The 27875-nt window shown below is 40.0% G+C and overlaps 1 protein-coding gene across 2 annotated transcripts in view; it reads right to left on the reverse strand.

The window, feature by feature from the left end:
• plaa (phospholipase A2-activating protein) overlaps window positions 1-27875 on the reverse strand; it is a 48449-nt gene that overhangs the window by 11532 nt on the left and 9042 nt on the right. For both annotated transcript variants that reach the window (XM_070881209.1, XM_070881198.1), the window contains exons 3-10: window positions 21412-21512; window positions 21195-21315; window positions 18847-19014; window positions 16266-16401; window positions 11874-12043; window positions 5563-5720; window positions 4479-4698; window positions 580-648 (exon numbers count right to left, since the gene is read on the reverse strand). In XM_070881209.1, coding sequence (XP_070737310.1) covers window positions 580-648; window positions 4479-4698; window positions 5563-5720; window positions 11874-12043; window positions 16266-16401; window positions 18847-19014; window positions 21195-21315; window positions 21412-21512 — 1143 coding nt within the window. The remainder of the gene's footprint in view (window positions 1-579; window positions 649-4478; window positions 4699-5562; window positions 5721-11873; window positions 12044-16265; window positions 16402-18846; window positions 19015-21194; window positions 21316-21411; window positions 21513-27875) is intronic.

Here is a 27875-nt window from a genome sequence, read left to right on the forward strand (position 1 = left end):
GATGACCTCACACAACTCCCACAATGAACTCCATCTGCCATAGCGCAATAGCAATGCAAGTCCTTCCAACTCAACCATCAACTATGGCCTAGCAATTCCTTTGGAGCTAGACCCAGCACAGCAACATTCTCTACCAGTTCCAAAATTAGAACTCCTCTGTAGTTTAAAAAACAGAAGCAGCTCCTTCCTGAAATGAAAACAAAGTTTTGCATGCATCACCAGGGTGTGCCCAACTAAAACAGGGTGTGCAATACAGGGAAAGAATTGCTGCGCTTTCTGGAGAACAACTTTTATACAGTGCAAAAATGGAAAATTGTGTGGGTAATATAGTTCAAAACAGACTGCTCTTCAAGGACTGTCCTTTCTTAATTGAGCTTACTCATGTATATGGAGGGTTAAATGAAGCAAAAGTTAGATTGAAGCTTCATAAACACAGATTTTTGGGAATCTGTTATGTCATATCAGTCAACTGTCATAGTTTTAAACACTTTAAAAAAAAATGTTTATCAAATCACTTTATTTGTAACATAAATTTGCTATCTGATTTATTTTTTAAAAAAAGAGAAAGAGAAACATTACCTGTAAATGGATCGACTCCACTTGTGCCCCCAGTGCCCAATCCACTCCCGGGTATATAACGACCTGAACCTGTAAAGTACCAAAATATGTTTAATTATAAAAGAGAACTCTTTTGCCTGTTTTGACCAGGATTGGTTGGAGAGAGAAGAGTGGGTTTTGGGCAGAAATTGGGAGTTTGATTTGTTTCATTACATCAAAATGAGCAGTGCTTTTTTAGTCATAAAATTTGCCAATAATTAGAAGGCAGATTCAGTCTACTTCAGCTGTACCCAGCATGAATCCCAAACCAATTGAAATCTGATCGAAAACCTTGCCACCAAAGTGTAAAAAATTACTTTTATATTTATGACAATCAGAATACAAGGGTTGTACAAACTATTTTTCCACAACAAAGTATTATAGGACAGAGGTTTCCAACATATACTCTTATATGAACTTCATATCCTTGAACAACCTACCACCAACCCGTCTCAAATCTAGAAGGCCATTTTGGACTATCGCCAAAGCCCTTCAGTGATCTCCCCTCAGCCTTGATGACCGATGGCAAAATGCTTGGAAGAACTGTGACATACGGAATGGATTCCTTAGAGGACCCCACAGTACAACCTGTAGGATCAAATCTTCCTCGCAAACAGTGGACAACCATCAACCGCCTCAGAACTGGTCATGGTAGATGCTGCCACCTTCTCCATAGGTGGAAGATTAACATATCCCCATCATGTGACTGTGGAGCTCCTAATCAGACCCTGGAGCACATCATTGAGCACTGCCCTCAGAGGAAATTTGCAGGCAGCCTACAAGATATCCATGCTGTTACACTGGAAGCTTTGGCCTGGATATCCAACTTGGACATTGACATTTAATTTGTTACTACCATACAAATATGATATGAACTTCAGTTACGTGGAGAGACTAGAGAAGCTGGGGTTGTCCTCCTTAAAGCAAAGAGGAGATTTAATAGGTGTTCAAAATCAAAGGGTTTTGATCGAGTAAATAAGAAGAAACTGTTTCCAGTGGAATATTCAGGCCGAGATGTAGTTGCACAGACAGCCCTTTTATTCTGTGGGTTCTAACTTCAACTGATACTGAAGATTATTGGTTTAACCCCCTGAAAACACATCTGACCAGAGATTTAAGGTAATTGGCACAAGAACCAGAGGCAAGATGAGGAGAATATGCCTGAAAGGGTGGTAGAAACAGATTCAATAATAACTTTCAAAAGGGAAATTCCAGGGCTATGGGGAAAGGGCAGGGAAGTGGGACTAATTAGACAGGTCTTTCAAAGTTCCTTCTGTATCATTCTGATTCTATAAGCCCTGGCTATCCAGACTGTAAAGTCGTATTATTTCTGGTGTGTCACCATCCTGCAGCATTGATGCCTGTTCTGCTTCTCCCCATTTCTGTAACCAAATCCATGCCATTGTTGTAGCAACATGTTGCCAAAATCCAATCCATGACCCCGCTTCAAAACTGCTGCACTCATTACAATTCACCCTACCATCAATATTCAATTACAATTTTTAATTTAACTTCTTAGTTGATCACCCAATATTTAAAAAAATTGAATAAAAATTACTACATCAAATCAGAATAGTATAGCACAAGGACATATTTTCTTATCTATGCAACATTCTATAATTGTATCTAGTAATTAAAAATCTAGGAAACCAAACGTGGCAGAGCATATTTTTAAAGGTCATTTCTGTTGTTGAGCCACAGCTCCTGGAGCAGAGGTAGTCAGTTGGCAGCAACTGCCAACATGAATCTCAAGAAGATGGTTGTGAAACACGTTGCTAGATTTTCCATTGTTATGGAACTAACCATATTAAGCAATTAATTAGCCCACTAAAAGTTCAGACACGTTTTCAGGGGGTAAAACCAATAATCTTCAGCATCAGTTGAAGTTCGGACCCACAGAATACAAGGGCTGTTTGTGGCAGATAATTGCAGCTTTTTTGAAACTACATCTTGGCCCGAAAATTTCAACATGCTGCACCATGCCAGGACACAAGGATGCAACTGTAATTTCTCACTGAAATCCTGATTTTAATTATGCAACTGTGGACAGTGGTGTCCCCTTCTTTTCTCTTTTTGGACAGAGAACAATTCTGAATCTTTGATATGGAAATATTGCACAGGCAAAACTCCCAGAGGCTCATGAAGCAAGTTTGCCAGGGACCATAGATGAAGGAAGGCCTTAAGTGAACACTGGGGCATCTCATGATTATTATAATAAAATGAGGGATTTCTGCATTATATTTTTTGTATGATTCTAGATAAATATGATAGTGATTTAAAAATTGGTTTTAGTCAGCAATGTTATTGTTTTGTTGCCATGGGATAATTAACATAACAGACTATATAATCAAATTTTGGCAATCTTCTTCATATTGGCACCACTATTCAGAAATTAAGACAAATATTGCTTGAGCATTAGGACTGGCTGTTTGAAACATTAACACGAACAGATCCGCAATTAGACTAATTCAATTACTCTGCATACTAAAACATTAAAGCAAGAGGTTTACAGGAAGACACCTTTCTACACAAGGAGAGAGGTTTGTTATTCTCTCAAGTTGCTTATATACTTTAAAAGCATGGTCATAACTTGAGAGTCTCGTGCAATGTTCCCCCTAATTTTTGGGGGTTGCGCAGCCCCTTAAAGAGGTGATGTGGCTAAGTCACAGTTTCACATATGCATGAAACAACATTGTAGAAGCTGGTCCCAGGCTGCGCAGGACTGGCAGAGAGCAGTTCAGCCTTGCAGCTTAGCAGGGATGTTAATCCCATAGCATAACAATACAGCTCTGATTACTTGGCTTTTGTTTGCTCTGCAGATCTGAATTTGTAGATTCAAAATTTGCATCTTCTGCCTACAATGTCATATTAAAGTCTAAATGAGGCTGTTTCATCCAAAAATCCAGATGCTCAAACAGGGTAATTCGGAAAAGGATATTTTAACCCTTGTGGACTGTTTCTTTCTTTCATATGTTTTCAGTAGTTTGCTGTGTCTTACAGCTTTTATGCACCCCCTTGCACAACCTTTTCCAGTCTACCACGTGGGCGACAACAAAGCATGCGGGACTGTCAGTCTGGAGCGCAAAATAGATTTAATAGGGAAGTGACAGTATTTAAACTAGGAAGGAGGGTTGGATAAGAATATAATACCAACCAGGATCACCTAATAATTAAAAGGAAAATATAAATGTGGATAATAATCACGCAGAAAACAATTCAGCAAGAGGGATATGTAAAATCAAATGGACTAGCCATAACACAGGATATGCTTGGAATGAGAAAAGAAAAGTATGAAAAAGAATTGAAAAATTGGCACTTTCCCACCCCAGTAGAACATCATAAAAATGAATTTTGAAAGGATGGGATAGGGTAGATAGAAGTAGACTGTTTCTTGTAGCTTGGGGGGAGGTTATAGATGCAAGATTAAATGCACGAGAACAAGAGAAACTTCTCCACACAGTCAAATTCACTTCCAGGGTTAGTGGTTGAAATAAAAACTATCAACCGTCAAAATTAAATTGGATAGGTGGAAGGAAAAGGGGGTGAAAGGATAGGTAATGGTGATTAGGGCCATTTGCTCGCATGGAGGAGGGTAAATACTGTTATGGACTGGTTGGGCTGAATGGCCTGTTTCTCTGTTGTAGATTATATGCTTTTCCATGTATTATTGCAGCATATATGGTTTCAACCAGATAATATCTTTGAAAAGGGTTTGGTATCAGAATATTGATTCAACTCTTTACTACGAGCTGTTTGAACATTATTGTTATTACTCTCACGTTGTAAGAAGAATACAATACTTCAGAACAATACATCTATTAATTATATATTAAAAATCTATAAGATATAAACTGCATTTTCAGTACATTAACCTCACTGACCTGTAAAAGGGTCTGAAAACCCTGTGCCTGCTGATCCTAGTGTATGTCCTTTTGTATTCTCAATAATAAAATTTGCAACCTGATCAAGGAACATTGGGCTCAGGTCATTCTTTTCTAAGAAGTTGTGGGCAACAAGCCATGGATCATCAGTGATATTGTAAGGCAGTTTCATTGAAGGTCCACTCTCATTAATATCAATAGTAAATACATAATCAAACTCCTAAAAAATAACAGATTCTCAAACTCAGTATTTAACTTTGTTAAGTTTCAGACCTACAAAAAAGAGAGATAAAGTCAAAACGACAACCCAGTTTGGTAGAGAACACACAAGATGAGACATTTCACCATACATTACAATAACTTCCTGTTTGGTAAATATTGAATGGGCCTGTTAACTATTAATTGTAATACAATATATTGGATTTCCCACGATGTGTGTGTGCGGAAGAGGTTAAGCTGCTGAGATCGGGCAACCAGTCATGGGGATGTGCACAAGTGTGGCTATGGAAAGTGCAGTTGAAAGCAGGATAGGCTGAGGAACAGAGTGACTGGGTGGGATGCCATGCCAGGCAGCAGGTTTTTATGGAAGTGCACAAGGAATTTGTCAGCTTTCCGGTAATAAGCTCTTATTAAATAGGTTTCTTCTTTGGCTACATATACTGAAGGTGAAGTTGGCTTGGAACTTATGACTGCTTTCTATTTTTGCAATCTGATTGGTCTGCTAACCATATCATATTATGGTGACGTGATGGCAGTAACCAATCATGAATGCTCCAGGAACTAGTTGCATAGAGATGGCAGAAACCCAAATGGATGGCATTTTGATTTCAATATATTTAGGGAAACATCTTTTGATATCCTTTACAACACAAGTGAAACTATGTAACCTTTTATTTGTAAAATATTCAGTGAATTTATATTATAGCCAATATACACGAGAACAGCATCATTTTTGGATAAAATTAAATTACATTTTCAAAACTGTAATGGATGGCATCCAATTTTCTATTTTGTGAAAACAAAAAGGTAAAAATACAAATAGTGCCCGTGTAGATTATAATTTCTTTCACATTCTGAAACATACTTTGCCTTCGTAAAGAACTTTGCCTGAGGTCTTCTGGGTTCCTCCTGATGAACCCACTACATCACCAATCTTTATCCATCGCCCATCAACCACACTCCACTGGTAAGCCTGAACACCATCTCCAACTCTGATCAGCCGTGTTTGACCTTCCCTTGTGCCTGAAAAATCAGAAAAAAAATTCAAACATTGAATACGAAAACTAAAACATGACCTAGTACCTGTGTGCTTAATATAATGGAACTAGATTTATCAGAAAATGCAAGACAATTTTACAATAATCTTGTGCTAAGCTTGTATGTTCAATCTCTGGCTTTGGGAACCAGAAGATCAAGTCAACCAGTCTTATGTAGGCAAGTGATTTTGCACCCCGAACCCCACTTTGAATCCCTCAAAGGTTGCTTTCTTTTGGAGTACAGAAATGTAGTAAGCACAGGTTTGTTGTGCTGGAATTAAATTGATGGACTTGAAAAATAAATCCTTCCTGAATGCTTCATTTTCTTTGCAGTCAAGAATATCTGTTCACAAATTTAACAAGAACGCAAACATAAATCAAAACAGTATATTCTTGCTCAGCTGTAATAAGGTCAGAGTCCATTTTTTTCCCCCCATAGAATGACTAGGTAGCCATGTTTAATTTTTTTTCATAAAACACTTGTCCATTCACCTCAAATATAGCTTTGGCTGATGAGATGATGGTTTATATTTTACACCTCAAATGTTAAGATAGGCCAAAATAATGGCCTGGATTTTGCGGTGGTCATGACAGCTTTCGCCGACATTACTCCTCTGAAAGTGACAGCAACTTCTGGAATCAGCACCTACGCTGATAAATGGGGATGTTCAGAAGTTGCTGTCAGTCAGTCTCTGCTCCTCCACAGGTTGCACTGTGGAGCTCCCCAGAGCCAGCAACCAATTCAAATCACAGCTCCTGATGAAAACTTCCTCTATTACGCTGGAATATCGTTGTTAACCACACCACCCACAAAAAAGTTAAGTCTTGTTGAGAGGTGTAACTGGGTTTTTAAACAGTATTGCCTACTGAACAACTGTAGGGGGATGGGAACCTGAAACTAGATTCAGTAGGGAAGGGAGTAAAGAGGGAATTAGAAAGCAAAAAAAGAGTTTGAAGGAGAGAGGAAACAAGCAAGAAAAAAGGGTTAAAAAAAACTTAAAAGGCACTTTGTCTAAATGCACGTAGCATTTGTAACAAAATAGAGGAGTTGACGGCACAATTGAGACAAATGGGTATGATCTGATAGCCATTGGAGAAGTGGTTGCAAGGTGACCAGGACTGGGAATTAAATATTCAGGGGTACTTGACAATCCGGAAGGACAGACAGAAAGGAAAAGGAGGTGAGGTAGCTCTATTGATAAAGGATGGAATCACTGAAATAGTAAGAAACAATATTGGCTCAAATGATAAGGGTGTTGCAACAGTTTGGGTGGAGATAAGGAACAATAAGGGGAAAAAGTCACTGGTTGGTGTAATCTATAGGCCCCCTAACAGTAGCAACTCTGTTGTCGGACCATAAACCAGGAAATAATGCGGGCTTGTAAAAAGGGAACAACAATAATCATAGGTGATTTTAACCTCCATATTGATTGGACAAATCAAATTGATCAGGGTAGCCTTGAGGAGGAAATCATAGAGTGCTTAAGAGATGGGTTCCTTGAGCAGTATGTAACGGAACCAACCAGGGCGCAGGCTATCTTAGATCTGGTCCTGTGTAATGAGACAGGATTAATAAACAATCTCCTAGTAAAGGATCCCTCGAAATGAGTGATCATAGCATGCTGGAATTTCAAATTCAGATGGAGAGAAAGTTGGATCGCTAACCAGCATACTAAGCTTAAATAAAGGAGACTATGAAGGTATGAGGGCAGAGTTGGGTAAAGTGGACTGGGAAAATAGATTAAAGGGTAGGACAGTTGATGAACAGTGGAGTACATTTAAGATATTTCACAACTTTCAGGAAAAATATATTCCAGTGGAGGAGGAAAGGGTGTGAGAAAAGATAGCCATTGTGGCTAACTAAAGAAATAAAGGACAGTATCCAATTAAAAACAAGGGCATACAAAGTGGTCAAAACTAGTGGGAGGACAGAAGACTGGGAAGCTTTTAAAAGTCAGCAAAGAACGACTAAAAAAATGATTAAGGGAAGATAGATTATGAAAGTAAACTAGCGCAAAATATAAAAACAGATTGCAAGAGTTTCTATTAGGGATATAAAAAGGAAAAGGATGGCTAAAGTAAATGTTGGTCCCTTAGAGGACAAGACCAGGGAATTAATAATGGGGAACATGGAGTTGGCAGAAACTCTGAACAAATATTTTGTATCAGTCTTTACGGTAGAGGACACTAACAATATTCCGACAGTGAATAGTCTAGGGGCTATAGGAGGGGAGGAACTTAACAATGGAGGTGGTATTAGTTAGATAATGGGACTAAAGGCAGATAAATCCCCTGGACCTGATGGTTTGCATCCTAGGGTCTTGAGAAGTAACAGCAGGGATTGTAGATGCATTGGTTGTAATTTACCAAAATTCCCTGGATTCTGGGGAGGTCTCAGCAGATTGGAAAACTGCAAATGTAACGTCCCTATTTAAAAAGGAGGCTGACAAAAAGTAGGAAACTATAGACCAGTTAGCCCAACATCTGTGTTTGGGAAAATGTTGGAGTCCATTATTAAAACAATAGCAGGACATTTGGAAAAGCAAAATTCGGTCAGGCAGAGTTAGCATGGATTTATGAAGGGGAAGTCACGTTTGACAAATTTGCTGAAGTTCTTCAAGGATGTAACGAACAGGGTGGATAAATGGGAACCAGTGGATGTGGTGTATTTGGACTTCCAGAAGGCATTTGACAAGGTGCCACAGAAAAGGTTACTGCACAAGATAAAAGTTCACGGAGTGGAGGGTAATATATTAGCATGGACAGAGAACAGAGTGTCGGGATAAATGGTTCATTCTCTGGTTGGCAATCAATAGTGGGGTGCCACAGGGATCAGTGCTGGGACCCCAACTATTTACAATCTATATTAACCACTTGGAAGAAGGGACCGAGCATAATGTAGCCAAGTTTGCTGATGATACAAAGATGGGAGGAAAAGCAATGTATGAGGACACAAAAAAATCTGCAAAAGGACATAGACAGGTTAAGTGAGTGGGCAAAAATTTGGCAAATGGAGTATAATGTTGGAAAGTGTGAGGTCATGCACTTTGGCAGAAAAAAAAAATCAAAGAGCAAGTTATTATTTAAATGGAGAAAGATTGCAAAGTGCCGCAATACAGCGGGACCTGGGGTACTTGTGCATGAAACACAAAAGGATAGTATGCAGGTACAGCAAGTGATCAGGAAGGCCAATGGTATCTTGGCCTTTATTGCAAAAGGGATGGTGTATAAAAGCAGTGAAGTCTTACTACAGCTATAGAAGGTATTGGTGAGGCCACACCTGGAATACTGCGTGCAATTTTGGTTTCCGTATTTACAAAAAGGATATACTTGCTTTCGTGGCAGTTCAGAGAAGGTTCACTAGGTTGATTCCGGGGGTGAGGGGGTTGACTTATGAGGAAAGGTTGAGTAGGTTGGGCCTCTATTCATTGGAATTCAGAAGAATGAGAAGTGATCTTATTGAAACATATAAGATTATGAGGGGGCTTGACAGGATGGATGCAGAGAGAATGTTTCCACTGATGGGGGAGACTTGAACTAGAGGGCATGATCTTAGAATAAGGGGCCGCCCATTTAAAACAGAAATAGGAGAAATTTCTTCTCAGAGGGTTGTGAATCTGTGGAATTTGCTGCCTCAGAACTGTGGAAGCCGGGACATTGAATAAATTTAAGTCAGAAATAGATGGTTTCTTAAATCGATAAGGGGATATGGGGAGCGGGCAGGGAAGTGGAGCTGAGTCCATGATCGGATCAGCCATGATGTTATTGAATGGCAGAACAGGCGCGAGGGGCCGTATGGCCTACTCCTGTTCCTATTTCTTATGTTCTGAACTGTTCTGGCCCTTTTTAGGTTTGTGAAAAGTCACATTTTTGTGTGATAAGAATTAATAATATATATTTCAAGTTTGTTTAATATTTCAGCTTCTACCATAATCTTATGTACATGTCCCAATCTTTATTTTGCCCTCTAAAAATGTATTTAAAAAGTGAATTATAATTGGTGCATTTTATTAGCTGGGTGACATCACTGTTGCTGGACGCTGGAGATTCACTCAAGTTGGCGCCAGATTCAAACTAAGGTCGGGAGAGTGAAATTCATGCCAGAGGTCGCTAGATCTTTGTGGGCATCTTTCTTCGAAGTCAGCGGCGAGCTTAGCCTGTAAAATCCAGACCATTGTAAATTTAAAATGTAAGCATTATTTGCCATCTGGAACTTCAACTGCATGAAATTTCCATAGACGACTAGAATTGCCAACTCCGGTTTGGAAAAGAAAAAGCTGCAAATCAAACAGAAAATGCTAGAAATATACAGATCAGTTAACAACTGTAAAAGGATAGATTATAATATTTCCAGATGTGTAATCTTTCATCAGACTAGGATAAACATAAAAAATAGATGCAGGAGTAGGCAATTCAGCCCCTCGAGCCTGCACCACTATTCAACAAGATCATGGCTGATCATTCACCTTAGTACCCCTTTCCTGCTTTCTCTCCATACCACTTGATCCCTTTAGCCGCAAGGGCCATATCTAACTCCCTCTTGAATATATCTAAACGAACTGGCATCAACAACTCAGGCAGAGAACTCTACAGGTTCACAATTCTCTGAGTGAAGAAGCCTCTCCCCATCCCGTTCCCAAACTGCCCACCCTGCATCACCTAGACCGTGATCCCTGGTTTCGGACTCCCAACATCGGGAACACTCGCCCTGCATTCAACCTGCCCAGTCCCGCAAGAATTTTATATGTTTCTATGAGATCCCCTCCCACTCTTCCAAACTCCAGCGAATACAGGCCGTCGATCCAGTCTCCTCTCATATGTCAGTCCTGCCATCCCGGGAATCAGTCCGGCGAACCCTCGCTGCACTCCCTCAATAGCAAGAACATCCTTCCTCAGATTAGGAGACCAAAACTGAACACAACACTCCAGGTGAGGCCTCACCAAGGCCCTGTACAAATACAGCAAGACCTCCCTGCTCCTATACTCAAATCCCCTAGCTATGAAGGCCAACATGCTACTTGCCCTCTTCACCGCCTGCTGTACCTGCATGACAACCCTCAATGACTGATGTACCATGACACCCAGGTCTCATTGCACCTCCCATTTTCCTAATCTGCCACCATTCAGATAATATTCTGCCTTCATGTTTTTGCCACCAAAGTGGATAACCTCACATTTATCCACATTATACTGCATCCGCCATGCATTTGCCCACTCACCTAACCTGTCCAAGTCATGCTGCAGTCTCTAAGCATCCACCCCTCACAGCTCACACCACCACCCAGCTTAGTGTCATCTGCAAACTTGGAGATATTACTCTCAATTCCTTCATCTAAATCATAAATGTATATTGTAAATAGCTGGGGTCCCAGCACAGAGTCCTGCGGCACCCCACTAGTCACTGCCTGCCTGCCATTCTGAAAAGGATCCATTTATCCCAACTCTCTGCTTCCTGTCTGCCAACCAGTTCTCTATCCACATCAATACATTACCCCCAATACCACGTGCTTTAATTTTGCACACCAATCTCTTGTGTGGGACCTTGTCAAAAGCCTTCTGAAAGTCCAAATACATCACGTCCACTAGTTCTCCCCTTGTCCACTCTACTAGTTACATCCTCAAAAAATTCCAGAAGATTTGTCAAGCATGATTTCCCTTTCATAAATCCATGTTGACTTGGACCAATCCTGTCACTGCTTTCCAAATGCGCTGCTATTTCATCTTTAATAATTGATTCCAACATTTTCTCCACTACTGATGTCAGACTAACCGGTCTATAATTCCCTGTTTTCTCTCTCCCTCCTTTTTTTTTTAAAAAAGTGGCTTTACATTAGCTACCCTCCAGTCCATAGGAACTGATCCACAGTCGATAGACTGTTGGAAAATGATCACCAATGCATCTATTATTTCCAGGGCCACTTCCTTAAGTACTTTGGGATGCAGACTATCAGGCCCTGGGCCTCTATTTCACCACAAAATATCCCAAATAGAAACAAACTATTTGCATTTGACATAAACCAAGTGATAATCTCCACATTTTGTCAACAGCAATTTAGAGTGCTGCTAAATTTATACTTCAGCTCAGTATAAAACAGTTCTTGACTGATTAACTGTGTTAAATAGGAATGACATCACATACCAGGTTCATCAAGATGCTCTCTTCCTGGAAGTTCATTGATATTTATATCCCCTAAATCTCCAGTCTTGGGGTCAATGGCTGCGTTGGACAATTCATTCTCAAATGTTTGAATTTCCTCTGCAGTGGCTGTCCGCTCTTCAGCCTCTGTAAACACTCTTATTACACCATCACTGCAGCAGAAGAAATTGCATCAGCATACCAAAGCAATAACCTTCATTTATATAGCAACTTTAACATAAAACATGCCAAGGCACTTCACAGGAACATTATCATACAAAATATGACACCGAGCTACAAAAGGAGGTATTAGGATATGTGACCAAAAGCTTGGTCAGAGGTAGGTTTTAAAGGAGGGTCTTGAAGGAGGAGAGATAGGAGGATGGAATTCCAGAGCTTCAGGTGTAGGCAGCTGAAGGCAAGGCTGCCAATGGTGGAGAGAAAGAAAATTGGGAATGTGCGGAGACCAGAAATCTCGGAGGGTTGCAGGGTTGGAAGAGGTAAGGGAGATAGGGCTCAATTTTCCCCAAAGCTTTTTTTTGGCGTACTTGAAGAGTTACGCCAATTTTTTGGGGCCCAAGTACGCCAAAAAAAGTGTTTCCCCATTGGATTTCTTCATTTTGAAGTGGCCTAACCGGTCTTTTAGTTTTGGGGGTGGAGCCTTGATCTGCGCCAAAAAGATCGGGCTGCCATGGTAACCAGGGACACAATGCAAACTGAGGCTGCAAAGTGAAGCAGACAGCCAGCTCCCCAACATATTAAAAGAATTGAACAACACATAACAGCAACTTACCTCCAACCCCGCTCAAAGGGCTTGTCGGTCTGGTCCCATTCTAGGTCCCCATTCTCCTGGTCCAATTCTCGGTCCCCGGTTCCATTCTACAATTTCTCCCCCTCGAACCAGGGACCGAGAATGGGACCGGACCGGGAGAATGGGGACCTAGAATGGGACCAGACAGCCTTCGGGCAGGGTTAGAGGCAAGTTGCTATGTGTTTTTCAATTCTTTTACGGTGTGTCCGGGCATCTGCTGTGCCGATTTCCTTAATTGCGCCAATTTAACTCTCCACAAGGGTTTTCTGGAAAGGCCACATACGCTGGCTTAAGCAGAACTGGAGTGACACTCAACTGGCCTAACTTCCATTAAATGACCAGAATTGGCACAGGTGGCTGATTACACCCCCTTTGGCAGAAAAAAAAACTGACCTAAAATCGTTATTAATTGAGTTTCACTAGTGCAAATGGATTTGAAAAACCAGAGTTTCCCCACTTAGCCCAAAAAGAGCAGCCTGCTCCAAAAAAAAACGCTGCAAATCACTGGGGAAAATTGAGCCTATAGGAAGGGTGAGGCCATGGAGGGAGTTCAAAGCAATGAGGAGAATTTTAAAATCGCGGCGTTGTCTATTCAGGAGCCAATGTAGGTCAGCGAGCACAGGGGTGATGGGTGAATGGGACTTGGTGCGAGTTAGGACACGGGTAGCTGAGTTCATCCAAATGAACTAATCCATACTTTGCTTGAAAGCATGTTGGGTGGAATTGGAAAGCTGAAATTTTCCCAGCTTATGCAATCAATACACTTATAAAAGTTATTTGCACACAAATTTAATTGCTTAGTATTAGTAGTTTGCCTGCAAATATAAATTGTCACCTTAAATTTTCAGTTAAATCATTCTTTTTGCACTGTTGCTCCATTATAATTTTTCACAAAGCTGAGATTTTCTTAAAAAAATAAATTTATTTTGAGCATGCAGGAGAACAGAGATTCATCACATGATCATGCGATGTAACTGATAATTTTTTGGTGAAGGAACACATTCATACCATGCAATAGATCAAGGAACTTCTGCCGTCCAAATATTTCAGTGATTATCTGTTTGTTCAAACAAACAGCTCTGGTACTGCAATTTCTATACAAGCTTGGTTTAAAATGTTATGTTTATAATATAATCTGCTGCTTTTATAATTTCAGGGTGAAAGTAAGATCATACAACATTTCTAAGACATTCATCATCATCATCATCGGCAGTCCCTCAGAATCGAGGAAGACTTGCTTCCACTCCTGAAGTGAGTTCTTTGGTGGCTGAACAGTCCGATACGAGAGCCACAGAGTCACAGGTGGGACAGATAGTCGTTGAGGGAAGAGGTGGATGGGACTGGTTTGCCGCACGCTCTTTCCGCTGCCTGCGCTTGATTTTTGCAGCAGGTACAAGCCAACGACACTTAGCTTTGAGGATTTGATATCGTTACATGGATTTCAGGAATTTTTTCAGACAGAAATCTTTTGAGAAAGTGTTCCTGACAAAAGCAGAAATGTCAGCCTTCTTCAGATCAGGAACATTGTTATGTAATATTTTTGTAAGGGACTTAAAATTGACAGTATATATTTAAAATAAAAATTGGCTACCGATACCTGTAGCTGTGGGGGCAGGGAGAAGTCATAGAAATTTATAGCATGGAAGGAGGCCATTTCAGCACATTGTGTTCGCACAAACCGACAAAGCTATCCAGCCTAATCCCACTTTCCAGCTCTTGGTCTGTAACCTTGTACGTTACGACACTTCAAGTGCACATCCAAGTACTTTTTAAATAGAATAAGCGTTTCTTTCAGGCAGTGAGTTCCAGACCCTCACCACCCTCTGGGTGAAAAAATTGCTGCTGAAATCCCCTCTAAACCTCCCAATTACTTTAAATCTATGCCCCCTCTGCTAAGGGAAGGAAATAGGTCCTTCCTATCCACTCTATCTAGACCCATCATTTTATAATGTCTCCCCTCAGCTTTCTCTATTCTAAAGAAAACAAACCCAGCCTATCCAATCTTTCCTCATAGCTAAAATTCTCCAGTCCAGGCAACATCCTTGTAAATCTTCTCTGTACCCTGTCTAATGCAGTCACATCTTGCCTGTAATGCGGTGACCAGAACTGCATGCAGTACTCTAGCTGTGGCCTAACTAGTGTTTTATACAGTTCAAGCACAACCTCCCCGCTCTTGTATGCTATACCTCGGCTAATAAAGGCAAGTATAACATAGGTCTTCTTAACCACCTTATCTGCCTGGCCAGCTATCGTCAGGGATTTGCACTCCAAGGTTCCTTTGTTCCTCTACACTTCTCAGTGTCCTATCATTTAATGTGTATTCCCTTGCCATGTAAACCCTTCCCAAATGCATTACTTCACACTTCTCAGAATTAAATTCCATTTGCCATTGTTCTGCCCACCTGACCAGTTCATTGATACCTTCCTGCAGTCTACAGCTGCTTTCTTCATTATCAACCACACAACCAATTTTTGTATCAACTGCAAACTTTGTAATCATACCCCCTACATTCAAGTCTAAATCATTGATATATATACGACAAAAAGCAAGGGACCTAGTACTGAGCCCTGCAGAACCCCACTAGAAACAGCCTTCCAGTCACGAAAACACCCATTAACCATTACCCTTTTCTTCCTGCCTCCGAGCCAATTTTGGATCCAACTTGCCACTTTGTCCTGGATCCCATGGGCTTTTACTTTCGTGACAAGTCTGCCATGTGGGATCTTATCAAAAGCCTTGCTCAAATCCATACACACTACATCAAACACACAACCCTCATCAACCCTCCTTGTTACCTCAAAAAATATCACGTTAGTTAGACACGACTTTCCCTTAACAAATCCGTGCTGACTGTCCTTGATTAATCCGTGTTAGTGAGTTATCCTGTCCCTCAGAATTTTTTCCAAAAATTTTCCCATCATCGAGGTTAGGCTGCCTGGCCGTAGTTACTCAGTCTATCTCTTTCTCCCTTTTTAAACAAGGGTACAACATTAGCAGTCCTCCAGTACCACATCTGTAGCCAGAGAGAATCGGAAAATACAAAAGAAAAATACTGTGGATGGAAAATGATGGTCAGAGCCTCTGCCATTTCCTCTTTTGCTTCTCAACAGCCTGCCAGACATTTCATTTGGGCCTTGGGATTTATACACTTTCAAGGCTGCTAATCCCCTTAACACTTGCTCTCACTGTTTATTTCATCTAATATTTCACACTCCTCACTGACTGCAATGTCTGCATCGCCCCTCTCTTGTTAAAACAGACGGAAAGTTTAGCATGGCCCATCTGAATATTCCAATATATTCAGCAGGAGATATAAAGCTGGCATTTTCAACTCTGCAGCTTTGTTGTCTGAGGATAGTGAAGTCTTAAAGCTCTGTTCACATTGGAAACCAGCAGCAATAAGGATGGTGGACTAGGGAAAGTGAGTGGGGCTGAAGAAAAGAAGGTAGATACTCGGGCCCCAAAAGCAAGATGACAATTTGATAGGTTTAATTTCAATGTTCCATTGAACAGAGCTTTGAAGAACTGAGTTTTATTATACAATTATAAATAATGAGACTTTATAGCTGTACAGCAAATTTACCTTGAACCCACAACAATATCACCATTATCCAGTACACAACAAGACCAGATAGACTGAGCTGGAAGCCTGATGGTTTGAGTACATTCTCCATTCTTCCAAATTCTTAAGGATCGATCCTCTCCTGCAGTAACAAAATCTGAAAGAAAGAAAGAAAGAAAGAAAGAAAGAAAGAAAGAAAGAAAGAGAGACCAAAGCACAGTCAAGATCAGAGAAAAGTATAACAAATATCAAAAGATTGTTTTCATTGTTCAAAGATGGAGAGAATATATTTTAAGCAGAATGTTTTCTACTTCATAACAAATGAAAATGACAAACCAATCTAATACCTAATTTTGGTCTGGAAAATTCCACATTTAGCTAGTCTGGCGTGGAGTTAATTCCCCAGTTTTGGCAAAATAAAAACAAGGCATTCCCAGTGCAGTTCATATTTATTTAACCCTCGGCTTTGTTCCAACAATTCTCTGCCACATTGACTAACTTAGCTGTAGAAAAAAACATTCTATATTTTCTTTTGAAATTAAACACTCCAAACTAAAGTATCAAGGGTAATTGGAGTTTGTCTTGCATATAGCATACACAATCACACACTTCCTGTGACACTTCTTGCACTCCTAATGATAAGTTAAAATAAAATGCCTAGGCAAATTTATTCCTCATCTAATTGGGTCATTCTTCCGCCGTGGCACACTCCACCCAAGTGAGTGACTTCTCTTGACTTTCATTTTTTGTAAATGCTACAGCAGGTCATTTTTCAATTTTTAAACAACAAGTCTTACAATTAGGATAATTTACAATTTGCATCTCTTATTGATGTAAAATAATCTTAAAATGCTGTCTGCTTCAGCTCCCTTACTACAAGAACACTACAAAAACAGTCTCCAACTTGCAGTGAAAAAAACCCAGGTTCTCATCTGCAAAGTCAGCCTTCACATCAAGAATGCAAATAAATTACACATTGTAGCCTTAAAATGTGACACCTACATTTTATTTATTTTACATGGTATGATATTCTTGCCCTTTTAAAGCAGTGCATGGACTTACTGTCTGCAGAGTATAGATATTGTACATACAATGGGGGCAATTTTAATTTTAACTTGGGCAAAAAACAGGTGATAGCAAGTCAGCAGTCCGTTTTGCAACTCGGCCAATTTTCTCTTTGCAGATCCCAGAACTACCTCCGTTAAGTTCGTGTCCCTAGTAATACAACTGTAAATACCACTCTTTCTTGAACATTATTGGAACGTGATCAACACTACATAAGATATGCTTGTAATATGAGTAAAAGTTTTATATAGAACATGCATCTCCTATTTTTATAGAAAGGTCATGTAACGCTATCTCAATCATGCCTGGGTATTAGCTTAAAGGTGATGAGGTTTAAATTTCTCTTGTACTTCCATTATATTGATCTTGCCACCCTTCCAGCTTCCAAGATTTGTGTCAATATAGGTAGCAGTGTCGTGCTATACACCACGGTGCCACCCACTTGACAATGCTTTTCCGCTCCAGTGACACTTAGAGGTTAGTGGCCGACAGCTACAGCATGTTGGCATATGATTTTGCCATTACAAAATGTTAACATTAGTTTTACCTATTATAAAGAGCAACACGAAAAGCACGACAAAAAATGACATAGAAAGTAAGGTTATAATCTGAAAAGGAAGTGGGTTATAGATGCATTCAGTAAATGACAATTCCCATCAAATAATTTATCAATTTGCTTTAACTAAAATAAAATCTGCCCTTCTTAGATCTCTTGCTCAACCCTCACACACTATTCCCAAGTTAATCTGCTTCTAAGAATTGGGTCAACCTGTACCTAAATCCTAGCTCACTCCTCACGAAGTGTCTGGCATTTGCAATATACCTAGCATAAAGCCACATCCCATCTCTTGAATGAAATTGACTGGGTCATAAGAATATCACAAACATAATAGTCTACTGCTAGTTTAAAGTTTATTTTTGTGCCACAAAATGGTAGGTAGCATTCTGTATTTTGAATTAAACTACTTCAAAGTAATAGGGCTTGACTGCGTTATGTAGTTTATTGTTAATTTAATCCTGGATTGTAAGGAACTCAAGCATTAAATATGCACTATTGTAACAGAATTTGACTCAGCCAATATTCAAATGAGTTATTTACATTTAAAATAACCCACAGATAAAAAGCATTCCTGGCTCTTTGGGAGCAGGATCTACTATCTGAAACTCTTTGCTTGGACGCTTTTCCTGAATACATAAGCAATGCTTTATATTTAAGAGTCTGTCTCTCCAAAAGTATTGTTGCTTACATAATTGAACAGATCAAAAAGATAAATCCAAAAATAAATATTTGTATCAGAAAAATAGAAGCATTTTGCTAGTCTGAAGGCTACTTTTGAACTTTTCAGTCCTTAGAATAGGTAGTCTAAGGACAAGAATCTTGACATAAATTCAACTGGTGAGTTTAGTATTTTAGTTGTTAGCAACTTAAATATATATTCCACACATGCAAACTCTTCATTCCTGACTAGTTAAATTTAAATAAATCAAATCTATCATAAATGAGGGCAGTAGAGTTACTTTAAAAAAAATAACTTACCTTCTCCATTTGGGAAGACTGATAAGCAGTAGATATAATTTGTATGTCCATAATAAATCTGCAAACACTGCCCAGTGATTTGCCATCGGCGAATAGTGGCATCATTACTGCAAGACAGGAACTCTAATTCATTCAAAATGGCCAGTCCTCTAACACAGTCGTTATGACCTAAAAAAGGTCAAAGTTAATATAAAAAAAAACATAACAGAAATGCTTTACATCAATTGGAAAGTCACTTTTTTTTAAAAAAGAAACACACTTTGCTCTTTATCTGAACAGGAAGACAAAGTCAAAATGAAAAACAATTACTACCTTGAATGAGTTTAGCAAGAGTGGGTTTAGCATGCAAGTACAGTGTCGAGAATTCGGAACCCTCAGGACAGAGGTCACTCCGGATTCTGTGTATTTCCGGATTCAGAAACGCCAGAGTCCTGGTTCATGTATTTCTGGACTTCGGAACGGGGGCGAGGCCGGCTGTGGCCTGAGGCGGGGGAAAAGAGGCCGGTGGCGGCCCGAATTCCGGAACATTTTCCAGATTCCAGACGGCCCTGCCACGGATTGTCCCGGTGTCCGGATTCTCGACGCTGTACTTGTATGTCATGTTACATAAATCACACAGAATATACAGCACAGAAAAAGCCATTCGGCCCAACCAGTCCATGTCGGCATTTATGCTCCACTCGAGCCTCCTCCCATCCTTCCTCATCTATCAACATAAACCTCCATTCCCTTCTCTCTCATGTATTTATCTAGCTTCCCCTTAAATGCATCTATATTATTCACTTCAACGACTTCCTGTGGGAGTGAGTTCCACATTCACACTATCTGGATAAAGAGGATTCTTCTGAATTCCCTATTTGATTTCTTGGTGACTATCTTATATTAATGGCCTCTAGTTTTGCTCTTCCCCACAAGTAGAAACACTGTGTCTACTCTATCAAAACCTTTCAAAATTGGAAGGGTGACTATTAGGTCACTTCTCAGCCTTCCCTTTTTAAAGAGAAAAAAGAGACCCAGCCCATTCATCCTTTCCTGATGGGTATAATCTCAGTATTCCAAGTGTGGTCTAACCAAGGTTCGGTACAAGTTTAGCATAACTTCTCTATTTTTCAATTCTATCCCTCGAGAAATGAATTCTATTGCTTGGTTTGCTTTTGTTATGGTCTTATTGACCGGTTAGTCACATTTAGTCAATTCTCTGATCTATGAACTGTGCTAACCTAGAATTCACTGTACCAATTTGGATAGCTAGTTTACATTTTGATCTGTCCAGTTGGAATATCAACTGTACATTTGACATTTGTCTCTGATTTAACACTGAAATTTACACAAATGGAAATACTCCTTTGTGTTAGAGATGGACTGGTTAAATTAAATCTACTTAGGGACACAGTTGTACAGAAATATTTTTTTACCAGGCTGTGTTGGGGACTACAGTACGCTCAATATTATTATGTCTGAGAACCTATGAATTCCTTATTTGTATGGCCCAAAACAGCACAGTTCATTTATCTGATGTTCCTCCACTTTATGTTAAAAAAAAGGATCTAGGGGTTAAAAATTCTCCAACCTTGCGCCCATTTTTTGGGCAATATTTCGCTGTTTTTGGTGAAAAACCATGCAGCGGGAAATTCGGAGAAGTCTTGCAGCAGCGGTTTTTAAGTACCGCTGGGGAGAGGTCCGCCGCCGTGCAAGACTCGAAATAGTGCTTTGGCCAAAAATTTGGCTCAGCGCACACCCGTATTTATCACGAAAAAAAACGCCAGGTAAAAAGCTGTGTTGCAGCCCTTGGACCAGCGGTATGTATGAAGACCTGCAAAGAAGGCAAGTTAAAGTTTAATTCTTTTTCAGCGATTTGATAGTTCAGTGTCTTATGAATGTTTTGTGATTTTTTACTTTTTGGTGTTTTCCCCCCTCCCAAGGCCTCTCTCGCAACAGTATCGGCCTCGGAATAAATTGCAGAAAATTCGTGGCGCAATACAACGCCGATTTTTACCACTGCGCAAATTGAAGCTTGAATTTTAGGCCTCGTAGTGGTAGCAGAGTGAAAGCGGTATTTTTGGCGAAAAAATACCGCCTTCACCAAAAACCGAATTTCTAGATTTACAGAAAGACAACTATTATAAAATTGTGTTAAGATCTTCGAGGGTTTTTGTTGGACATGATACGTTATTATTCCTAGACTAACAGCACCATAACAAAGCCCAATTTTTAGCAGAAACAAATTATTTTAAAAGATGAATGGTCTTTTTTTCATTACTTTAGATTAAAGTGAAATTCATTTTATTTGAACAGTAAACACGCACAGAACTATCGATTGCAACTGTCCAAAGAAAATACAGACATACCTGTAAAAGTACGCTCACATCGGCCTGCTTTCCACATCTTAATTGTTTTGTCAGCCGATCCAGTCAGCATGAAACCTTGTTCAGGTAATATCTTTACTGCCCATACTGCTGCCGTATGACCCTAGAAGCAAAATATACTTCAAATATTACAACAAGAGAATTCAGAATATAGTTTTTTTTTTAAATTAAAAAAAAAAGTATGTGAAATAAGATATACCTGTAAAGTCATCAAACATTTCTCATTTAGCCAGACTTTAGAGGTTGTATCCCAAGATCCACTGAGCAATGTACCAAATTTTCCAGCTGACAGACTGCAGACTAGAAAAGAAACAAATGCATGAAACACTGTAGTGTGGAACCTGGATTATCTGCAAAACTAAATCATGAAAGTTGAGACAAATGAGGCTTTGGACTTAAGTTTTGAATAAACCACCGACACATAATTGAGGATTTTAAGTTGATCTTGCAGACACTAGATCCAGCTCTAAGTTGCTAGTTGGACATCCCGTATCTGGTAGCTGGTAGAATTCACCATCCATGCAGTTCTGATATTTAGCCACAAGTCAGTGGCGGGGTGGGGAAATTGTGGTTGGAGGCTTCCTTCGGACGAATGCCTCAGACCCAAAAACAATCTACGAAAAAAGCTGGTGCTCCTGGAGGAAAGTAGGATTCCAGTCGGAGGCCTTCATTCGCTGTGCGGCATGTCATCCAGATAAACGTATCCTGGAATCAAGTGGGCCTAGATCACCAATCTCTATGTAATATTCTCAATGATGATAATGGGAGCTCTGATTTCACGAGATCCCATTTCTATCAATGAGAAGACCCCCCCCAAAACAAAATACACAACACAATAAATAAAAAAAAACCTCACATATTTAAAATTAATTGAAATTGAATGCAAGTAAATGTTTGAGAAAAAAAATTGTTTGGAATCTTTTTTTGAATGTGTTTTAATAGGGTTAAAAATAAACTTGCTTTAATGGACAGGGTTTTTAATCTAAAAATGAATGATTAAATTTAAAGTTTTTTATGTTTTAAATCTCTTACGCAGGTAAGAGTAGGCGTAAGAGTTTGAAGGACATTCGCTGGGCAAGAGTTGGGCAAATAACCCAATCTCTGCCCCGCAGATGTCCTTCCTGCAGAGATGCGCATGATCTGTCAAAATAAATTGACTGTTCAGTAAAGCCAGTTCTCCACGCATGCGCATCGCGAACTGGCTTTTGCGAGGCCTCACAGGGTGCGTGCGCACATCGTATGCACCCGGTGAGGCCACAATTTTCGGCCCAGTTAGTTTGTTCCAGGTCAGGAAGGAAGCATGGACATCGGAATCCTGATACATCGTTTCCAGAAAATCTCATTTTTAAAATAGAAAAACTCTTACCTGCATAAGCTGTGAAATTGATTAAACAATCAGGATCTAAAAATATACTGTCGGTTTAGGGGAACTTTTGATTACCTACCAAGTGTCAGCTTGGCTCAGTGGTACCACCCTATCCGAGTCAGAAAATTGTGGGTTCAAGTTCTAGGACTCAAGCACAAAAAAAATAGGAGCAGGAGTAGGCCATACGACCCCTCGAGCCTGCTCAGTCGTTCAAGACCATGGCTGACCATCGACCTCAACTCCACTTTCCTGCCCGATCTCCATTTTCCTTGATTCCCCTAGACTCCAAAAATCGATCTATCTCAGCCTTGAATATATAAAGAGACTTCGCATCCACAGCCTTCTGGGGCAGAGAATTTCAAAGATTCACAACCCTGAGTGAAGAAATTCCTCCTCATCTGTCTTAAATGGCCTGCCGCTTATCCCGAGACAGTGCCCCCTAGTTCCAGACATTTCAGCCAGGGGAAATAACCTCTCAGCATCTACTCTGTCAATCCCCTTCAGAATCTTGTACATTACAATGAGATCACACCTCATTCTACTAAACTTGAAAGTATAAGCCCATTCTACACAATTTCTCGTCATATGACAACCCTCTCATCCCAGGACTCAATCTGATGAACCTTTGTTGCACCGCCTCCAAGGCAAGTATATCCTTCCTTAGATAAAGAGACCTAAACTGTGCCCCATACTCTAGGTGTGGTCTCACCAAGGCCCTGTACAGTTATAGCAAGGCTTCCTTACTCATATACTCCAACCCCCTTGCAATAAAGGACAACATGCTATTTGCCTTCCTTATCGCTTGCTTACCTGCACGCTAGATTTCTGTGTTTCTTGCACGAGGACACCCACATCTCTCTGAACACCAACATTTAAAAGTTTCTCACCATTTAAAAGATATTCTGTTTTTCTATTCTTCTACCAAAGTGAATAACCTCACATTTCCCTGCATTATACTCCATCTGCCACCTTACTATCCACTCACTTAGTCTATCTATATCCCTTTGCAGATTCTGTTCTCCTCAGTGCTTGCTGTCCCACCTAGCTCTATCAGCAAACTTGGCTACATTACACTCGGTCCCTTCATCTAGGTCATTAATAGATTGAAAATAGCCAAGGCTCCAGCGCTGATCCTTGCGGCACCCCACTAGTTACAGCCTGCCAACCAGAAAAAGATCCATTTATCCCTCGTCTCTGTTTTCTGTCTGTTAACCAATCCTCTATCCATGCTAATACATTACCTCCAATCCAATGAGCCCTTATCTTGTGTAATAACCTTTCATGTGGCACCTTATCGATTGCCTTTTGTAAATCCAAATATACTACATCCACAAGACAGATGCAAAATAATAGTATAACGTTTACAATTTTCTTACTCCCCATAATAATTTCTCCTGTCTCAGTCTCTAAGGGACCAATGTTTAGTTTTACTACTCTTCCTTTTTATATACTTGCAGAAGCTCTTACAATCTTTTTTTATATTTCTTGCTACTTTTCTCTCATTCTATTTTTTCCCTCAACTTTTTGGTCATTCTTTGCTGGCTTCTGAAACTCTCCCATTTCTCAGGCTTACTACTATTCTTAGTAACATTATAAATAACTTCTTTCAATCTAATGATATCCTTAACTTCTTTAGTTAGCCACGGATAGATCACTTTTCCCGTGGAGTTTGTATTTCTCAATGGAATGCATTTTGTTGAGAATTATGAAATATTTCTTTACATGCTAGCCACTTATCTACTACTTTTTAAGCTATGTCTAAGCTAGATGGCCTTTTTCCAATCTACCTAGCCAACTTGTCCTTTGTATCCATGTAATTGGCTTTAGTTAAGTTTAAGACTTAGGCAAGTCACTCTCAAATGTAATGTGAAATTCTATCATATGATCACTCTGCCCCAGAGGATCCCTTACTATGAGATTGCTAATTAACCCTGTCTCATGACACAAAACAAGATCTAAAAATAGTCTGTTCCCTGGTTGGTTCCATGGCGTATTCTTCTAGGAAACTGTCCTGAATGCATTCCATTAACTTGTTCTCCAGGCTACCTTTGCCAATTTGATTTGTGCAGTCTAGAGAAAGATTAAAGTCGCCCATGATTTTTGCATTATCTTTGTTGCAAGCACCTACTATTTCTTGATTAATATTTTGTCCAATGGTATAGCTACTGGTAGGGGGCCAATATACTACTCCCAGCAGTGTTTTCTGCCCTGTTATTCCTTATCTCCACCCATACTAATTCTACTTCCTGATCTTGAGCCAAGATCCTTTCTCTCTACTGTCCTTATGTCATCCTTTATCAAGGCTACCCATCCCCCCACAACCCCCATCCTCCTAGGCTGTCACTTCAGTGAAGTACTAAGACAGCACTATATTATCAGAGGTGCTATCTTTTGGATTCAACGTTACATCGTGGTTCCATCTGCCTGTTCAGGTGGATGTAAAAGATCCCATGATAATCTTTTGATGAAAAGCAAGGAGTTCTTCCGATGTCAGTTAACACGACCAAAAATAAATTAACTGGTCTTTCATATTGTTGTTTGTTGCACAGATTAGCGGTCATGTAAGTGTACATAACAACAGTGACTATGTTTCAAAAATAAATGTGTTGTGAAGCACTTTGGGATGACCTGTGGATGTGAAAGTCAAAGTCTTTTTTTCTTCTCTAAATTTCCATCATCATCCCTCCATTATGGTGTATAATCAAGGTTCAACTGTATTAATTGCTAAGTGTATATAAAATTAAACAGAATGATACAGTACAGTAATAGGCCATTTGGCTCATTTGTGCCACTTAAATCTGATCTTAAGCTTCTGTTCACCATACCCTTTAAAGTTCCGCTTTTTTCAAGCAACTATCCAATTTCCTTTTAAAAGCATTTATTAGAAAAATCTGCTTTGAAAAGTTTGTGGTACACAATCCCCATTCTAATTACCCTCTAAAGAATTTGTTTCTAACCCACCCCTCCAATTCTTTATCTTAAATCTGGTCTCATTAACATTTCGCTTATCAGTGGAAACAACCCATCACTATTGACCTCATTGTAACTTTTTATAATTTTGATGACCTGTATAAAGTTACCCCCTTAATTCTCAGCTCTTGAGAAAAAATTCCCAAACTTCTCAAGTCTATCTTGATGACTGTAAAACTACATCCCTGGTAACATTCTATTAAATTTCAACTGCACCTTTTACATCCTTCCTATATTGGGGTGCCCAAACCGCACAAAATATTCCAACTGTTGCCTAAAAATAGTCTTGTACAAGCTCAACATTAGATTTTTTTTTGTATTCCAAGTCTCAGGATATAAAACCACCAGTTTATTGCCAATCTTCTCCCTTGGAACATATTTCCTAGATTAATCCATTCTACTATATAAATGTCTTCCCCCCCCCTCCAAGCAATCGCTTACATTTGTAGAGTATTTATTTCTCAACAAGTGCCAACAGCACAATTTCAGGATACGGTTTCAATTCTAACTGTATTGTGGTCAAGTTCCTGAAATCAAAACTGAAATCCATTTTTTTTTTTTATAATTGTCTTCTGTCCCTTCAAACTTCATAGAAACATAGAAAATAGGTACAGGAGTAGGCCATTCGGCCCTTCGAGCCTGTACCACCATTCAATAAGATCATGGCTGATCATTCATCTCAGTACCCCTTTCCTGCTTTCTCTCCATACCCTTTGATCCCTTTAGCCATAAGGGCCACATCTAATTTCCTCTTGAATATATCCAATGAACTGGCATCAACAACTCTCTTCAGCAGAAAATTCCACAGGTTAACAACTCTGAGTGAAGAAGTTTCTCCTCATCTCAGTCCTAAATGGCTTACCCCTTATCCTTAGACTGTGTCCCCTGGTTCTGGACTTCCCCCAATATCAGGAACATTCTCCCTGAATCTAACTTGTCCAGTCCCGTCAGAATTTTATATGTTTCTATGGAGATCCCCGCTCATCTTTCTAAACCCCAGTAAATAGAGGCCCAGTCAATCCAGTCTCTCCTCATAGGTCAGTCATGCCATCCCGGGAATCAGTCTGGTGAATCTTCGCTGCACTCCCTCAATAGCAAGAACGTCCTTTCCTCAGATTAGGGAGACCAAAACTGAACACAATATTCCAGGTGAGGCCTCACCAAGGCCCTGTACAACTGCAGTAAGACCTCCCTGCTACTATACGCAAATCCCCTAGCTATGAAAGCCAACATACCATTTGCCTTCACCACTTGCTGTACCTGCATGCCAACTTTCAATGACTGATACACCATGACACCCAGGTCTCGTTGCACCTCCCCTTTTCCTAATCTGCCGCCATTCAGATATTATTCTGCCTTCGTGTTTTTGCCACCAAAGTGGATAACCTAACATTTATCCAAATTATACTGCATCTGCCCACTCACCAAACCTGTCCAAGTCACCCTGCAGCCTCTTAGCATCCTCCTCACAGCTCACACCGCCACCCAGTTTAGTGTCATTGGCAAACTTGGAGATATTACACTCAATTCCTTCATCCAAATCATTGAAGTATATTGTAAATAGCTGGGGTCCCAGCACTGAGCCCTGCGGCACCCCCCTGGTCACTGCCTGCCATTCTGAAAAGGACCCGTTAATCCCGACTCTGCTTTCTGTCTGCCAGCCAGTTCTCTATCCACGTCAGTACATTACCCCCAATACTATGCGCTTTAATTTTGCACACCAATCTTGTGTGGGACCTTGTCAAAAGCCTTTTGAATGTCCAAATGCACCACGTCCACTGGGTCTCCCTTGTCCACTCTACTAGTTACATCCTCAAAAAATTCTAGAAGATTTGTCAAGCATAATTTCCCTTTCATAAATCCATGCTGACTTGGACCGATCCTGTCACTGCTTTCCAAATGCGCTGCTATTTCATCTTTAATAATTGATTCCAACCTTTTCCCCACTACTGATGTCAGCTAAACCGGTCTATAATTCCCTGTTTTCTCTCTCCCTCCTTTTTTTTAAAAAAAAAGTGGTGTTACATTAGCTACCCTCCAGTCCATAGGAACTGATCCAGAGTCGATAAGACTGTTGGAAAATGATCTTCAATGCATTCACTATTTCTAGGGCCACTTCCTCAAGTACTCTGGGATGCAGACTATCGGGCCCCGGGGATTTATCGGCCTTCAATCCCATCAATTTCCCTAACACAATTTCCTGCCTAATAAGGATTTCCTTCAGTTCCTCCTTCTCACTACACCCTCGGTCCCCTAGTATTTCCGGAAAATTATTTGTGTCTTCCTTCGTGAAGACAGAACCAAAGTATTTGTTCAACTGGTCCACC

The sequence above is a fragment of the Pristiophorus japonicus genome, chromosome 1 (assembly GCF_044704955.1).
Source record: "Pristiophorus japonicus isolate sPriJap1 chromosome 1, sPriJap1.hap1, whole genome shotgun sequence".
In the NCBI taxonomy this organism is placed as follows: domain Eukaryota; kingdom Metazoa; phylum Chordata; class Chondrichthyes; family Pristiophoridae; genus Pristiophorus; species Pristiophorus japonicus.